Below are 18,983 nucleotides of genomic sequence, written 5' to 3' on the forward strand. Positions count from 1 at the left end.
TCTGGTCTGACTTTACTGATTGTATTTTTGTGTTTTTGGATAAGACACATTTTGGTTACACATATGATATTTTATATGGGTGTGTGTATATTCACCCTGTATATTCATCCGTCCGGAGCGACCCAAGACTGCAGAAAGGGATTGATTATTTAGAAAACTGTTTGCTCTCGTGCATCACAGATGCTTATATTGAAGACTTTGTTTTTGTGATTATGGGTGATATGAATGCTAGAACAGGCAACTTAAAGGATTATATTTTACAGTATGGCAACAAATACATTCCTTCACTGGAAGATTTGAATTATAAAACTGACAATTTTAGCCTATCTAGAAAGTGGACAGATGATCATGTAAACTCCTATGGTTGTGATCTAATAGATTTGTGCTGTTCTCTTGATATACATATGATGAATGGGAGAACAATATCAGATCCCCGCGGGGATTTAACATGCTTTGCTGGTGGGGGTGCCAGCATGGTTGATTATTGTTTATGTTCATTTGAATTATTTAGTATTAATTATGATTTCAGTGTAGCCACAAGATTTGAGTCAGATCATTTTCCCGTTGTGTTTAAGTTTGCTGTTACAGATACAGAGAATGTTATCAGTAACATGAATGCTGATAACGCAGAATCTACTTGTAGATACCGATGATGTGCTGGTAAGGCTGAAGCGTTTTCTGAGTTACTTCGGGACTCGCTATCATCATATAGTTTTGATGATTTCATGGGTGATATTTCTAGCGGTGTTGATTGTGCTGTTACAAAGTTGACATGATTGATCATTACTTGTGCTTTTGTCAGTGATATGAAGGTAATTACAAGTTCAAACATATGTACATTTTCAGGGGCAAGATGGCATGATAGCGAATGTAAAGAGCTGAAACATGAGAAATATCGTATTCTTAATATGTTTAGAATAACTGGTGATCTAAACTATTTACAACAGTTTAGACAGTTAAGAAATGCGTATTGAAATATGTGTAGACAAAAGAAATTGATATTTGAAGAGCGATTACTTGAGGATTTAATGTCTCATACTTGTAGTCCTAAGATCTTCTGGAACCAAGTGAAGGGACTTGTATCAAAAAACAGTTAGGCAACTCAGTTTATAGCTCCATCAGAATGGGTCTCCTACTTTTAAAATATTTTGAATATAACTGATTATGATGTTGATCAAGATAATCTTGCTTCCGCTGAGAGTTTTGTTTATGAACACGAGGAATTTAACTGTTTTGTCTGCAATGATGAAGAATTATATGATATTTTGAATTGTGAAATCACTGAACCAGAAATTGTACATGCTATTAATCATTTGAAAGATGGTAAGGCGGCTGGTCCCGATGGAGTTATACCAGAAATGATAAAGTGTTGCAAGGGTAATCCTCTTCCTTATCTAGATATATTATATAACGCTATTTTGCAGAGTGGTAATTTTCCTGAGGATTTGGTTCGAGGTTTACTTACTCCCCTTCATAAGAAAGGCAGCAAATTTGATGTTAACAATTATAGGGGTATTACTTAGTGATGCATTGGGTACAATATTTACTTTTAATCTTAATAAACGGCTTACTATGTTTTGTGACATTTACGATAAGATACCAGAGTCTCAGGCAGGTTTTAGGGCTGGATACAGCACCATTGATAATATATTTGTGTTGCAAATTTCTAATACAGAAATACTTATCTAAAGCTAATGACAGATTTTACTGTTTATTTCTTGATTTTCGAAAAGCCTTTGATTGTGTAAATAGAAAATTGTTGTGGTATGTCATGTTAAATAAGGGTATACATGGAAAGTTATTTTATGTCATTAAAGATATGTATTTAAAAGTGAAATCGGCTGTAAAGTTATCAAATAGCACAGCAACTTGCTACTTTGAAACGCTAAGTGGTGTTCGCCAAGGCTGCACCCTTAGCCCAATATTGTTCTCTTTGCTTATTATTGAATTAGAATCAATGTTGCAGTCCTCCGGCGAGAGGGGAATATTTGTGAGTCAAGAATCTCTAGACATTTTGTTGATATTATATGATGATTTGTGCATAATTGATGATATTGTAGTTGGTCTCCAACGAAAACTTAATATCCTTAAATCTTTCTGTACTAAATGGGGTTTAGAAGTTAACCTTAGTAAGACTGAAATTTTAGTTTTCAGAAATGGTGGAAAACTGAGAAATGGAGGTTTGGGGATGTTAATGTTAACGTATCTACCTATTATAATTATCTTGGTTTGTTATTTTCAAATCGGCTGTGTTGGACGACTGGTATCAACTCTCTTGTTCAGAAGGCAAATACGACTCTGTTCGTTGTTAAGAAATTACAGCATTGTTTGAAGAACATACCCGTAGATATTCTTTTTAAAATATATGACAGTCAAATTAAGCCGGTATTATTATACACTTCAGAAATATGGGGCTATTCCAAAATTGCAGCAATTGAAAAATTTCAGATTAAATTCTGTAAATTTACTATTGGAATTGGAAATCATGTTACAAATGTTGCTGCCCTTGCTGCGAATGTGGTAGATATGGATTATTTATTGATCATCACAAGAGATGTATTAAATATTGGTTGAAATTGTTATCTTTACCCAGTTATAGATACCCTAAGCAATGTTATTTAATGCTGAAATCTTTAGATGAAGTTAATCGCAATACATGGGTAACTGTTGTCAAAAGATTATTAATCAGTTATGGATTTGGACACGTGTGGATTTCGCAGGAAGTTGGTAATGAGACCCTCTTTATTAATGCTTTCAAAGGTTAAAAGAATGTAACCAACAGAACTGGTATTGTAAATTTGGTGAAATACGTAAATTATCAATGTATAAGGAATATAAGTCATTGCTAACAGTTGAAAAGTATCTCTGTGAAATCACAAGCCGTCATTATAGACGTATGTTTTGTTTGTTAAGAGTTGGCGAGTTGCCATTGATGGTAAATTTAGGTAGAAGATGCGGTATAGAGTACTGTAATAGACAGTGCAGATTTTGTAATTTACAGGAAATTGAAGATGAGTTTCATTTTATGCTTGTCTGCCCATGTTACAGATATTTAAGAAATAAGTATTTACCTATTTATTACTCTTCCAATCCTACTTTATTTAAATATAATACACTATTATCTTGTAACCTCACTAGTATTGTAACTAATTGTGTTAAGTATATACTGGAAGCACTTGCAATCCGAAATACTGTCACTTAATACCCTCTGTCATCTTCCTCATACTGTATTTGTACGTGGGCCTATGCCCTTTATACTGAAATAAAGAATTGAATTAAGGGTTATGCTTAGTATTTGAGAAAGGGATTTGGTGGTACATTTGCTTGCCTCGTCAATCTCTCTCTTTGTACAGATTTTTATGTAGCTTTGGAATCCGGTACAAAAGAGGTTACATGTGGCATTATTTGATATGTCATTTATACCAAGTTCTTTGATCAAACAATTAACGTATAATGGTTATGTTATTTGAGGCCCTGTCGGTGGGAACAACTACAACCTTTCATGTAGGGCGAACAGACTTGCTGACAGCTTGAAGGGGCAGAATGGGCAGAATGGGCTTATTCCAATTCCGTTTCCTCTTTTTAATCTCGTGTATTCTACCAATGAACGTGCACCGATCAAGGGAACTTGAATTTGAAGTTAAACTTTGGCTGCACTTACAGCATGCCAACCTACAAACAAGACATGCGTATCAAACCGTTGGACAATATCATGCTAAGATTAACGCTACAACAGAGAGAACAAGCTGTTCTGATACAACAACGAGCAACGCATGACCAAGCCGCAAGGAGTTTTGGCTGTAGACTTATGATAGTCACCAGGCGCATGGCCTGATTGAAGCAGATTGGGTGGAAGAGAGACAGGTCTTGGAGTGGCAGACCTCTTGTCATCACCATCCAGGAAACGCTACGTGCGTACCCTCCATCTGAGGAATGATATTATCACTGTGACATCATCAGCTGAGACAGTCTTCCTCCTAGTCGCTTGACAGTGTCCAGAAGAGTGTGTCGGTAGAATATCATAGCTGGGTGAGCTATACGATACGTAACGCTGACACACTGTATCACTGTCGGAACAGAAACTGGTAAAGAGTCATGTTCACAGGAGAGAACAGATTCAAGCTTTTCCTGGCAGATTAAGAATTTGTGTCAACCTCCGACAAGAAGAACGTTATTGCAATCAAGATGTCGAACTGTTTGGAGGCGTCAGCATCTGTAGCCTGGCCAATGCGGCATCCTTACTCCTGCAATGCAGTATAATTCGTCCTGTCAATTCAGCACGAGGTGGGCATACACAATACTGTCTTGACGTTTTGAAATGGAAGTTTTGAAATGATTATCAATAAGTGTTACAAACATAATATCTATCATGCTCATGTCTCGATGTCAAAGATTACGGCTTTACTAACGAAATACTCTGTATTGAAGAGGATGGCCATATTGTGGTCGAGACTTTATTTTGAGACTAAGCAGATTTATTTTCAGGCAGATGGAGGATGAGTTCTTTATTTACACAAAATAATGAGCCGTTGAAACTAGAAACTTCATATTGTGTGTACGTGGCAGTTACAGGTTTTGTTTAACTGTCAACTAACCAGTAATATACCAGTAGTATATAGTGTACATAATACATAGTGTAGTTAGTATTAGTTTTAATAGTATTAATATATAGTATTATTAGTATTTAGTATTAGTTTGCAGTATGGGTTTTTAGGGATTTTAATGAAGATTTGATTCAACACCTTTTAACTTAGTTATGCTTGGGTCAGTCACTACCCTATCAGCTCCTTTGTGTCAGCCAGGGCAAATATTCTGGTTGAGTGGTTGACCCTATTGTTTTCCTTAGGGTCAGCTTTGCATGCTTTTTAACCCTCACTTGCACCTCAGTCACTACACAGACAAGTCACTGACAGGCGACAGCAAGTGGACACATTTTACAGATTTTGTAAAGTCAAGGTATGTTTCCAATTTAATACTCAAACATATATAAATCTATCTTTTCATAAATAAGATTATATAAATAGGTGTACGTTAAATAAGGTATTTGTTATGATGTGTGTGAGATTTAGTCAATGTCTGATTCTCCTGGACAGAGTGTTGTTTGACTATGTTTATGAGACTATTATCATATATGTGTTAAATGTATTGTAAGTGTGTGGACATTTATGATAGTTTTAGGATGTTTAGTAATTTATTGTATTTTATGGTAGTGCTGTGTTCAGATCTGTAAATATGTATAAACAATAGCACTGATTTGATAATAATGTCCACACATTAGCATTGTGTAGGGAAGCTAGTTTTATTGTCCATTTAGAATAACTTACATATTTATAGGTACTTTGATGTCACTGTAGCCCTGGCCATGTAGTCGTGACAGACTAAAGTGTCACCTACACCTAGAGGCCATACTTCTGGTATGTTTACTTATCACCACATGTAAATATATATTATTATTATTATGTTTATCTATTGATCACGTTTTACACCACCTAAGAAGTATTTTGATTTGATGTATGCATATACTATATGTATGTATAATGTAATTCTAATGATGTATCATATTCGGACGTATACATATCCTCTATTTATGTATAAGGTAATCCTCATGTTCCCATTTTAATTGTCATAATTTACAAGATTCTTATTGAGTGTTATTGTGCATTTCAGGGTGTGAAAGAAAGGGTATACCACTCGTCATCTAATAAAACGAATCACACCCGTAGCTGTGTTTTTGACATCATTTATCGATGCACACACATATTCTGCTACATGTATCTGCATTTGATCTATGATCGCTTATCCCAATATCGCAATCTCACAATCTCGACTTGTCAAATCTGGCTGCAAGACTTCTAAATCGCCAGAATGCGAGAATGCGAGATTTCATTATCTGGCGTTCTCGAACTTTGTGTATATTCAGTTTCTTCTCAGAGGTCGAGATCGTGAGAATGTCCCTCACTGTATTCTAAACATCTCCGAGGTTCTGTTTGAAAAAATTAAACACACTAATGGTGTTAAAAATTTTCAACCAAAACCTCGGTGTGTTTTCTCCTATACTTACACGCACCATGCGGTGTCGTGAAATGGATTTGACCATGGACTTAAATAACCTTTCTTAGGTCCGTGGTTTGACATGTCCCGTCCCTGTCGGATGCACCGGTTGTACGTACATTGTTCTGGAACATTCTCGCCGGTACACCAATATTTGTACATACATTCTCGCTTCAGCAAACCACGTTTGCCGTAAAGTCGACTATGCTTGTCGTAAGAGCCGACTAACGGGATCGCTGACTTGGTTGAAGAATGTCATCGTATCCCAAATGATATCAATCACTGATCCGCTCATGATATCAATCACTGGTTTGTCTGGTGCAGCCATGATAATTTACAGGCCGTCGTCAAAAAGCTAGAGTATTGCTGAACGCGGAGTTCAACAAACAAACAAACATGCAGTCTTTGTAAACTGTCCTCACTAGCGCTGGGAAGGCGTGTGCACAGATATTCACCCATCGCCCTGCAAACTGTCCCAGTTTTAGACAGGCGTCTTCACTGACCCAGTTCTGGTCGCTACACACGATATTGTCGAAGTTCAAAGTTCAAAGTTCGATATCTCGGGGACGTGGGCTCTGAGCAAATCCGAGACTTGCTATTGACGATTGCAGCGGCAACGCGGTGAGTAACAATTATGTGGAACACAAATAGTATATTGGTTACATCCTGTCTATAACGCCGGCGTGCATACACACCAGACACTCATACTTGAACGTCTGTCGTATAGCACAAGGTAAACGTGTGAGGTCTGTATATAATTCAAGGCTAAAGTACAGGTAAATAGAATGTGTGGGTCAAGGTGACATGCTATTGGATATGGAAGGGGTTTTGATGTGAACAGCAAATCCTGTAAATCCAACTGGTTAAATTATCTTATTTTGTCTTCTTGGGGTTCTAATCGTGGGGTCTTAAATTGTTTTTTGTAATAGTTTTTTTTGTAATGAGCAGGAGTACAATATATCAGCGGCTTTGATGTTTGTGTGAGTTAAGGAGTGGTAGTTTATTGAACATGATGAGGGTGTATGGGTGAAGGTAGGTTTCTGTGCGTGTGTGTTGTTTAATATGCCGCACCTTAGTTGTGAAAAGTTGCGTCCCTTAGCCTTGCGATCCGGGGTAGAATAGGTCTTCAGCAACCCATGCTTGTCGTTAAAAGTGACTATCATAAGGAGCGACTAATGGGATCGGATGGTAAAACTCGCTGACTTGGTTGATGCATGTCATTGTATCCCAATTGCGTAGACTGATTCTCATGATGTCAGTTACTGGATTGTCTTGTCAAGACGCGATTATTTGCAGACCGCCGTCATATAGCTGGAATATTGCTGAGTGCGGCGTTAAACAACAAGCAGCCCCACTTTGCTTTCCACTGGAATAAAGATGACACACCGTGGTGCATCAGGGTTTGTCATTAAAGTGACGAGAAGCAATACTCACTCACCGAAACACAGCGTGAAATTGTTTTCGACACGTCACAACAGGTTATATCAGAAGCACTAGGCAAAACGTCAGGTGCTAGTTATGATTTTTGGGAGGCTTTGTGATGAGGGCTGTCACTGTTAGTTTCAGTACATATTTTGAAAATAGATTTGATTTATTCAATTGTAAACAGTTTATATTACGGAGTAAAGGTATATGAAACAAATTAAATGACATTTAATATATATCTGACCATGACGTATGATATAAATTGTTTTCTATGCCCCCCATGCAATAATTATGTTATTAGTTTTACAGCTGTTGTAGAAATTTAATGTTGTTACATTTATATATAATATGTACACCTTCAGCATACCTGTCGTCGACATGCAGCTGAAAGATAAGGTCGTGTTCATCACTGGAGGTGCACAGGGGTTCGGGAAGGCCGTGGCCGAAGCTGTGCTGAAGAAGGGTGCAAAGGTAGAAGTGTTCTTCTTTAAATACAACCCAAACAAACAAAACACTTCAACATTATTTTTAGTAGCATTTCTTAGCGCGTTATATGTGAGGAGTAATACCCACTTGCTCTGATCACATCTTTGAACTCATGGTGTGATGTGGTCGATCCAAGACTTCAAGGAAAACACTATTACGACTGATAGTGAGAATATTCCTTTTACAGAGATATTTACAGATGAGTTCAGATTCCAATATCATTTTCGAGACAATAATTGGATTCTATTGTTTTATTTTGTGAGCCGAATTTGTACGAGTCTCCCAAACACCACTTTGCTTGTCTGTTACTCAAAAGGTTATAATGCATATCTATTTAGCAATCAACAAAACCCTACACTTTTACATGTTACTAGTGACAATGTCTACGTCTCAATCTTATTAAAACCAAGTATCAGTGTGAAGACCTGAGGACATCTGCATAGGAAGTCGCGTCACGTGAACTCTAAACGAACTTTGACCGCCCATCCTAAATGAAAGACGCGTGGGTTCAGTCAGATGTTGGCTACCAAAACGATTCGGCTTCATTTCTATACCTCCTCCATTTTTGAAATTTCGGTCTTATCAAAGGAAATCGCCTCAGAACACAAATACACTCTGGATAGTAAACCCCTTTGGGTGTAGATGCCTTGGCGCTCATCAAATACAGGATGTATACAATATCCTCAGCAATATAATAGCGTGGCTTTATTGTTTTGCATTCGGAACTACCCGATATCATCATGTTCAAAATACAGTTTTTTTATATCGAGATGCTCTCAGATCTTCACGCAAAGCTGTTTCGTATTTGAATGATTTCTATAAGGTTTCTTAGAGGTAAGAAGACAAATGCACACTGGTGTTAATGACCAACTTGTATAATAGTCTATGTCTGTTTCACCCACCAAGCAAGGATCTGAAGAAAGAAGATACACTGTCTGACATATAAGTTCCTTTTCTGGTCAGGTTTGTGTCGCGGATGTCAAAGTGGACCAAGGGGAGGCAACTGCCAAGGAGCTACAAGCTTCCAGTGGAGCAGACAATGTCCTCTTTGTGAAATGTGACGTGTCTGATGCTTCTGTATTTGAGGGTAAGACTTTAAATATATTGACACCAACATGTAAATGCACAGTGAAGCTAGTGTTACTACAGTTGTAGTTGGGAGTGAGATACTAAACATGCTGACACCAACACGAGATACACATCCATGTGGGAAGCTAGACTAAGTGTTACTACAGATGCAGTTGGGAGTTAGATACAAAATATACTGACACCAACACGACATACACATCTATGTGGGAAGCCAGTGTTACTATAGATGTAGTTGGGATGAGATACTAAATATACTGACACCAACACGACATACACATCCATGTGGGTAGCTAGTGTTACTACAGTTGCAGTTGGGGTGAGATACTAAATATACTGACACCAACACGAGATACACATCCATGTGGGAAGCTAGACTAAGTGTTACTACAGATGCAGTTGGGAGTTAGATACAAAATATACTGACACCAACACGACATACACATCTATGTGGGAAGCCAGTGTTACTATAGATGTAGTTGGGATGAGATACTAAATATACTGACACCAACACGACATACACATCCATGTGGGTAGCTAGTGTTACTACAGTTGTAGTTGGGGTGAGATACTAAATATACTGACACCAACACGACATACACATCCATGTGGGAAGCTAGTGTTACAACAGGTGTAGTTGGGGTGAGATACTAAATATACTGACAGCAACACGACATACACATCCATGTGGGAAGCCAGTGTTACTACAGATGTAGTTGGGATGAGATACTAAATATACTGACACCAACACGACGTACACATCCATGAGATGCAGCAACTGTTAATGTATGTAACAGGACGATCAGGTGATCATAATGTTGTATCTCAGATTTGCGGAGAGGAAATATGAAGACAATCATTGGGACATGACATTTGTAGCCCGCCACTAATCTACCCCGGAATATCCGGGTTAGAACAGGTCTTTTGCAACCCATGATTGTCGTTAGAGGCGACAAACAGGCTCGGGTTGATGCATGTCATCGTATCTCAATTGCGTGGAACGATGCTCATGATGCCAATCACTGAATTGTCTGGTTCGGATTCGATTGATTACAGACCACCGCCATACAGCTGGAATATTTCTGAGTGCGGCGTTAAACAACAAACAAACAAACAAAAATATAGATTATCATCTTTTTATCACTGATTTGCTTGGCTATGGATCACTATCCTTGTTGGTTAAGAGCCAAATGAATCATTTAAGAAATAAATGCTAAATGACTGGAATCACTATCAAATACGTTCCAACAGAATATGTATCAAATGCGTTCCAACAGAATGTGTATCAAATACGTTCCAACAGAATATGTATCAAATACGTTCCAACAGAATATGTATCAAATACGTTCCAACAGAATATGTATCAAATATGTTCCAACAGAATATGAATCAAATACGTTCCAACAGAATATGTATTAAATGCATTCCAACAGAATATGTATTAAATACGTTCCAAAAGAATATGTATTAAAACCGTTCCAACAGAATATGTATGAAATACGTTCCAACAGAATATGTATCAAATACGTTCCAACAGAATATGTATCAAATACGTTCCAACAGAATATGTATCAAATACGTTCCAACAGAATATGTATTAAATGCATTCCAACAGAATATGTATTAAATACGTTCCAACAGAATATGTATCAAATACGTTCCAAAAGAATATGTATCAAATACGTTCCTACAGAATATGTATTAAATACGTTCCAACAGAATATGTATTACATACGTTCCAACAGAATATGTATGAAATAAGTTCCAACAGAATATGTATAAAAATGTCCCAACAGAATATGTATTAAATACGTTCCAACAGAATATGTATTAAATACGTTCCAACAGAATATGTATTAAATACGTTCCAACAGAATATTTATTAAATGTATTCCAACAGACTATGTATTAAATACGTTCCAACAGAATATGTATCAAGGTCGTTCCAACAGAATATGTGTTAAATACGTTCCAACAGAATATGTATCAAATGCGACGATTCTGATGAGTATAAGCATAACGATACTGTTCAATCGGAACTCAACTTCAAGGTAAGGCTTTAGACAACTTGAATGCCAACTTCTGAAGTACATTCATAATAAATATAAACTAAGTGCAACTATTGATAGGGCAAATGACAGGGGAGCAAGCAGAGAATGGACGCCAACAGAACATGCTCCTTGTGTTGATTAGAAACCTGACGAGGTGAACAAGGTACCATATCCTGCCTCATGTCTTGGTGTATATGCAATAGTTCGAGTGGTCGTTTGGAAGATCCCATAGCTCTGGTTCGAGTCGTAGTCCATGTAGTTTTCAAGTGCCTATTCTCAACTGCTTCCGTCAATGCGGCTTGGAGGCGGGGAAGTAGCCGAGTGGCTAAAGCGTTAGCTTGTCACGCTGAAAACATGGGTTCGATTCCCCACATGTGTGTAACCAATTTCGGTTGATATTGCTGGAATATTGCTAAAAGCGGCGTAAAACCATACGCACTCACTAACCAGGTTAGAAACAATATATCTATAATACCTCGATTTGCACGTGCAGGTCATTGGTTGTGTTGGTTGTGTTTTCAGTCATTTGTGACAATGTTGGTCAGTGTATACTCTCCTGTAACATTTCCCCTTGTTTATATGTTGGTTCCATATATAATTAAACACATAATATTCATTATACGGCTGTCTGGCTTAGTTTCTGGCTTTGAACAAGACGGCTTCAACCCTCCATTTATATCTATAGAGGTGAACCTCAATAATTGTGTACCTATATATATGACTCTTTTAATCTAGATGCTTTCAAAGCTGCCGTCTCAAAATTTGGTCACGTTGATGTTATGTGCAACAATGCGGGCATCATGGATGAACGAATATGGGAAAAACAGCTCGAAATCAACTTCGTAAGTGTTTGAAAGTTTAGTATCCACCATACACATGATATACAACCGCTCACATAGTCCAGGCAAAATGAGGTTTCACATGGAACAATTTCAACGTACTATATTTCACCACAATGCCCAAGAACAACATACTAAAAGCCTCAAGCAATCCTAGTATGGGAAATATGTCCACCAGTTATCAATCTATCTTCCATGTTTCGGATGAGGTTCAATCTTTTGATAAAAAAGCATGTGTTGTGTTGCGAAATATCCACATTGTGTTACTGAACGTTTTCGAATTTTGATAAATCTACAACCACCCTCTCTATATTCATACCGTCATATGTCGTTATTGCTGTCAACTTTTAGGGTGGCGTACTGCGGGGGACCATGATGGCGATGAATCACATGAGGAAGGATAAAGGAGGTAGAGGCGGCGTCATCATCAATACCGCTTCATTGGCAGGTATGAAGTGGTCATTCTTATCCAATAATGCAAAACATCATATTCCGGATCATAGATGAGGTGTTTAAGTTATGGCAGGTCTGTGGGTGATGGGGTGGCTTGAGAGACATTGGAGGAGGAGAAGTCTATCTACTTTGCTTCCTGCCCTTAGCGACTGCCCCCGTGAAGATCCAGTTTAGAATGGGTCTCGACCCATGTTTGTCGTAAGAGGCGACCAACGGGATGGATGTCAGTGACTGGTTTGTCTGGCCCAGACTCGATTATCTTCTGACCGCCGTCATATGGCTGCATCACTGCTGTGTTAAACAACAAACGCTTTTATCGACCAACTAGTTATCATGTTACAAGGTAACATTACATAAAGATATGAAACACTTGAACTGAAGCAGATATACCATAACTTGCATGAATAAGAAACCCTTCCTAAGTGATGCTTGCACTTAATAATGCTTAATGCTTAATAATCTTTGAAGGTTACCGAAACCGACACAACCCTTTCCATAGTCACACGATATCTCTGCTAAGAGTCGAGTGTATGATTCCGACGCACTTGAATGTTGTAAACTTTATTCTTTCTTTCTCTCTTTTTTTAAGGTTTGTTTCCTACGTACTGGTTCCCTGCTTACGCAGCCAGTAAAAGTGCTGTTTATCATTTCACAGCGAGCTGGGCAGTAAGTTAATTTCAAATAGTTTTTTTGCAAACAAGTATATTGCGCCTAGATCTGGATATATGCATACTCGATATGAATACCCATATTTTCTACTTTTGGAAAGAGCGAAACGCTCCACTCTTCCGGAAATATTGTGTAAATGTGTAAGGTACCACCCATCACATTCTGGTTGGGGTCGGGTTAGGGGTTGGAGCTTCGGCTGAGGGTCTGAGGGACTGGGGTTTTATCCCAAAGCATAAATTGTTCCCGAAAATTCTTGGTTCAAAGTTATGAATTATATAGTATCTGGTTTTGTAGCTATAGCTGAAAATATCTAATCTCGATACAAACTCATATTGTCTGCCCCTACTGGCGTAAACGCACCAGCGTGAACGCCAACGTCTCGATCATGTGCAAAGCAGTTAACGGCATTTTCAAATGCAGTTAAATGGTTTTAAGAATAAATGTATGATGACGTTATCCCATCAAAGAATGACAATAATATACACTACATTATGTCAATGTTTCATCAGCAAAACCCCGAAATGAAGGCCGCCGAAATTCGCCTGGTTAGTATCTGCCCGTCGGGCGCTCAGACGGCTCTGCTGGACTTGGCTGATGACCAGATCATAAACCCCGCACACTTCAAGCAGGTTATGGAACAAGTCGTGTACTGCACGTAAGAAAGCATCCATTATTCTTAACAACTGAACAACAAACCTGTTATCATGAATATTAATGAGATAATGAGATGAAGTCGGTTTTTAATGAATTGATAGACGTCTCGAACAACAAAACCTTTTCCATAATCATTACAAGTCTCTGCTAAACGCTGGGTCAATGGTGCGATTCCGACCGTATCATAAGCATGTGTTTATGAATCACTATCAATTCGTCATGAAACCAGATGTTCGCCCCACCTGTCACAAACTTCGCAGAAAGAGCATGCTCGATTATACTTCAAAAGTTGTGAAATATAGAGGCTGGAGCTGCTGAAATATTGTCCGACAAAAAGGGGAAGTTGAGGTCATCCCTCCTCATACAGTCTTGTGAATATTACTGTGTAACTCTGACATTATATGCATTGAGTGAGTGAGTGAGTGAGTTGGGTTTACTGCCGCCTTTAACAGTATCACAGTTATTTCGCTGCGTGTCAGCTTAATGTGGGAGGAAAGCCCGAAGTGATGCAGGCCTCAGACGTTTACTGCTTCGGTGAAACCCACGAGCACGGATATGGTGCTGGCAAACCTAGAAACATAATCTGGGCGAACCGGGATTCGAACCCACAATCATAGGTTTCTGCCGCTCAAGGGATCGCGGCGCCTTAGACGACTGGGCCACCCGTTTCACTGGTCTCAGGTCGCTCAGGTGGGACAATCAATGGAAGTCAACTGGTTATATGACAATCATTAAACAATACCAATTATAATCAATATACAAAAAGCGAAAGTTACATTTCTTTGCCATTTTTCTCTGTTTTGCTTTTACCAATCCTGAGAAGATGTTTTGACTACAGTAAACTACGGTTATAACAAACTCAAAGGGACCACTGACATTAGTTCGATATAACCGTAGTTCGTTATAAGCATATATACAGCAAATGGCCGGGACCAAAAATATGTTCGTTATATCCGTCAGTTGGTTATAAACGTGTTCTTTATAAACGTAGTTTACTGTAGTATGCACACACAAACAAATGAGTAAGGAAGGCAGGACTGTTGGTGCCCATGCCTATTTCTCGCCTTAATGCCCTATCCCCAAATATGACTTAGATGTCATCTGTGAGGATGTCCAGCATTTCGCATGCTGCTTTCTCATTAAACTTAAGATGACATTTGCTTTCAATTTTGACAAAGTGCCCTGAACAAATACAGTGTTTCACGTTGTGTTTTTGAGAATTCGTTAATGCTGACTTTTCTATCACTTCATCATGATATGAATTTGATTTGTTAATACGAGTTTGCATGATTAGAAACATCATCGATATTCATAGACACAGGTTTAAAGATAATCAATACATTTTTCCAATAGGGCACCGAGTTCCCCTGTTTTGGAACTCCTAAATTCACATTCACGGGCTAATGTAATGTTCTGCTTGTTTTGTTTTGTGGCATCTGGTGTGAGTTTCAGGGGAAACGGGTGGCCCAGTCGTCTAAGGCGCCGCATTTCACTGTGTTGAGTTGCGTCCCTTGGGCACGCTAGAAACCTACGATTGTGGGTTGGAATCTCGTTTCGATCCAATAATTTCTAGCACCATACCCGTGCTCGTGGGTTTCGATAAAGTGGTAAACGTCTGAGACCTGCATCAATACGATTTGTCCTCCCACATTAAGCTGACACGCCGTGATATAACTGAAATACTGTTCAAAGGGGCGTTAACCCGAACTCACTCACCCACTCTGTGTTCCAGGGTAGACCAGGTGGTGGAGGCATTCCTGCTGGCAATGGAGGACGACACCATCAACGGCACAGCCATCACCATCAAAGGCAAAGAAGGTGTGGAAAAGGTGAAGTTGTCACTGGTCCCGGTGGAGTAATACCAAGATATATACCACATGAAATAGTCCCAAGAAGATACAAGAACTTAATCAATAGTATTAAAATGCCTTCTAAAAAGAAATTGTAAAGTATTGAAAGCGGTCGCATATCCTTTGTTAATGTGTATTCGGACCATAGAGAAAGCCTTCGTGTAATCCATGGTATTTTGTCAGATATACATAATCAAAACAGATAAAACAGTCCGACAGGATTATGTATGGTTGTATATCCATTGAAGTCAGGAGATGGTCCAATGTGATCAGGCTGGAGATAGAGCTTGAAATCTTTGCCATAAAGCGAAAGGCGCTCAACAAATGAGCGACATGAGTGATCGATGACATGTTGTGAATAAAACATGCTATTACGACATCTTGTCTTCTCTACATTATAAGTTGTCAACCAATCTCGAGGGGAATAGGGTGTGATTTACCCTGTGTGTGAGCCTATCTGTTGACAACGAATTTATGTCACCGAGATACATTCATACTGACCCGGAATATAAATGTACGTCCGAAGTTTAACTGAGAGAAACGCGTTGAAGCAACTATTTTGTCAAACGAACCGAGTTACTTCCCTTTGCCCTGTACATTCTTATAAACATCGGTTCATTTCAGCTCAACGATACTTATGCGAGATAAGCTTACCTAAGGTGTGTTACGAATGATTTCTCAGCGGGAAACATGAGGGACCTACATGGAAAATAATTGACCAATCAGAAGCTAGTATTTTAATGTAAAGGTTAGATAAGTATATGTATTTACCCTGTATGTTTTGACTCATGACGACAGATCCTTCATCTCGGGTTCAGGTTCCAGGATGCAAAGTTTACCATGTGACACAGGAAGACAAGGCCCTTATGGATGAACCGTCGTTGTTTATTCTCAACAAGGTTCATGAAGCTTGCATCAGGTGAATTTGGCCTCTCTATTGATGCATCTATAATTCTTTAATTGCTTCGGCCTATCAGTTTAGTGAAGATAAGTATTAAGTTACCTTGTTGCAGGAGTGAATTGTGTGGAGCACACATAATCTTGTACATGTCCGCTGTGTTTAATTACTGAAATATAAAACATCAAGGCCAGAGAATAACCAATCTGGTTCATCCACCGAAACAGATTCTACTGAAACACTGAAAATCAGTGATGATACCACGTGAAACAAATGCTGAAAAATAAGCCGAAACATCAGATAAACATCACATAAAGGACTGTTCCCCACTTTCCCGAGATCCGGGTTAGAATAGGTCTTCAGCAACCCATGCTTGCCGTAAAAGTCGACTATGCTTGCTGTAAGAGGCGACTAACGGGATCGGGTGGTCAGGCTCGCTGACTTGGTTGATGCATGTCATCGCATCCCAATAGCGTGGTTCAGTGCTCATGATATTGATCACTGGATTGTCTGATCCATACTGGATTATTTACATACCGCCGTCATATTGCTAGAATATTGCTGAGTGTGGCGTTAAACAACAAAGAAACAAACTTTCCATAGATATAAAGTATGATTTGGGAAATATTATCTGATGAATGACCAATGCAGATGTCTCTTATGCAATGTAATACTACACCTATACATATTACCATACATAATCAGGCACCTGCAACATTCGGAATAACCCTGTCAAAAGTTGAGCAGTTAATGAAGGTTGATAGAGGGTATGGATGATAATCACGTGACAGAACTCAAACCGTGACCTAGTGACCATTGGATGGTATCCTCCCATCATTTATACAGGTAATTTGTCATACAGCTAATAACAACATAGGATATGTGTGACTGGACCACTAATCCCCTGCCTTCTACCTATCAATATGGACTGTTCCACACAGATCATTAACTGTGTTTATGTTTAAGTTTGAATTATAGGGAACACCAGGATTATAATTATGAATGATCTTGTGCGAATTCATTTGCACAATTTGTAAGAAAACAAATTGTAAAGCAGAAAAGTAATTAATAAATTAGTATGGTTTATTCAACATAATATAATAAATATGAACCATGTTTAACAATAATTAATAACATAATTCAACATTCAAAGCATCATAATGGCGGATATTGGCTATCCAAGCTTCAATACGTAACCTGCAGCATCAAGGAACTGGATTGGACTTTTCCTTCCTTGGGTCAGTTGATCTTTCAGTCTCTGGAGTCTATTGTCAACCTCACAGTAGACCCGCTTTCTACTTGGTTCACGTGCACCGAGGTTGATCTATGCCAATTTCCCCTTGTCAGCTTTCTCAATCATTCGGAAGACTTCTATCAGACGGTATATGTTGGGGCGTTGGTGAGGAAGACTTCTATTCAGCTTGTTGTGGAAGCCTTCCAGGTTGTTGTCGGTCCTCGGGCCAGTGGTGTCATGGTAATCCCATAGGAGAATCGGAAAGCGAGCATCATAATCTACCCAAGTCAATAGCATGTAGTCGTGTAAGGTCTCAGCTCTTGGTAGATCAGATGCGTGCTGCATCGCTTCTAGCCAGGCGTCTTGGACATCATCTGCAGGGAGAAGCGCTAGACCTGCTGCCCGTCTAATCCACTGTTGCACTGCTGGATCTTCTTTATAGGCTACAGCCAATCCGAGGTCTTGTGTCTTCCTCCATATGGCTTGGTTGTAGTGGATGAAGCAGCCCTTGACTTCAGCGTTGGGGAACTCCAGCTGGATGGCACGGATTGCTGCTTGTTCAAAAGTGGGGGCAAGTTCTCTGTTCAAGGTGTCTGCAACATGGGTCTTCAAAAGGCTGAAGAGTCTTCTGTACGTTGTCATCTGGCGGTCGGGTAGCAAAGCATAAACTACAGGATAGCTTGCAGATCCACTTCTGACGTGAAGTATGTACACTTGATCCCAAAGGACAGGGTATGTATATCGTCTCAGCACCTTGTAGGATCTGTAGCTGCTCATCTGTGGCAAAGGCAAGGATCTTTTTTTCTTCTCCATCGCTGAATAGGAGGAAGCGGTCCCCTTCTGATGTATGGCTCCAGGCATCATCTAGGTCCACTTTGGCTCTGGTGTGGGGCAGGACAGGTATGGTCTTCCGTCTGTGGCGGTAAAGGGCACTGCTCATGCTGGGGAAGGCAGGGAGGGCTTGGGCTTGGTCATCGTCATGGTTGTAGAGCTGCTGTATCAGGGTTGTTTCCTCTCTTGCTCTCTTCCTCATGTTGCTGACAAAACGAACTCGGTTTGAATTGTATGGGGGTGGTTGTGCTTTGACACATTCCTAAAAAAATCACCATAAGTAGTGCACGTGTCGGAGCAAGATTTAATCACACAACGCCAGTGTTGTGCTGTCTCTCTTGTTGCATTCTTGTTGAACAAGTATCCTTCAAAGAGAACCTGCTGGGTACCGCGGGCTGACGTAATGTATTCTACAAGTCGCAGAGCCATGATTGTGAATGATGTAAAAGCAATTGA

The 18,983-nt window shown here is 39.2% G+C and overlaps 1 protein-coding gene across 2 annotated transcripts; it reads left to right on the forward strand.

The window, feature by feature from the left end:
* The first annotated feature begins 6,593 nt into the window (after positions 1 to 6,593).
* On the forward strand, positions 6,594 to 15,941 carry LOC139459094 (15-hydroxyprostaglandin dehydrogenase [NAD(+)]-like). Of its 2 annotated transcripts, none has more exons than XM_071240542.1 (8): positions 6,594 to 6,672; positions 7,839 to 7,947; positions 8,926 to 9,049; positions 11,835 to 11,941; positions 12,290 to 12,386; positions 12,981 to 13,057; positions 13,570 to 13,715; positions 15,447 to 15,941. In XM_071240542.1, exons 2-8 carry the CDS (start codon positions 7,855 to 7,857, stop codon positions 15,571 to 15,573), a joined length of 771 nt encoding a protein of 256 aa, XP_071096643.1. In that variant the 5' UTR covers positions 6,594 to 6,672; positions 7,839 to 7,854; the 3' UTR covers positions 15,574 to 15,941. The 2 variants fall into 2 exon arrangements, with proteins under 2 accessions (XP_071096643.1, XP_071096651.1); XM_071240550.1 differs by lacking the exon at positions 6,594 to 6,672 and adding an exon at positions 6,809 to 6,827.
* The last annotated feature ends 3,042 nt before the right edge of the window (positions 15,942 to 18,983 follow it).

Source organism: Haliotis cracherodii, unplaced genomic scaffold, assembly GCF_022045235.1.
Source record: "Haliotis cracherodii isolate W230 unplaced genomic scaffold, xgHalCrac1.p SCAF_1, whole genome shotgun sequence".
Lineage (NCBI taxonomy): Eukaryota > Metazoa > Mollusca > Gastropoda > Lepetellida > Haliotidae > Haliotis > Haliotis cracherodii.

What these genes read in the sequence shown, in the direction of transcription:
- LOC139459094 (XM_071240542.1), top strand. Translation starts at nt 7,855, where the DNA reads ATGCAGCTGAAAGATAAGGTCGTGTTCATCACTGGAGGTGCACAGGGG. An exon ending in TGCTGAAGAAGGGTGCAAAG is followed by an intron (nt 7,948 to 8,925) that starts GTAGAAGTGTTC and finishes TTTTCTGGTCAG; the next exon opens with GTTTGTGTCGCGGATGTCAA. An exon ending in AACAGCTCGAAATCAACTTC is followed by an intron (nt 11,942 to 12,289) that starts GTAAGTGTTTGA and finishes GTCAACTTTTAG; the next exon opens with GGTGGCGTACTGCGGGGGAC.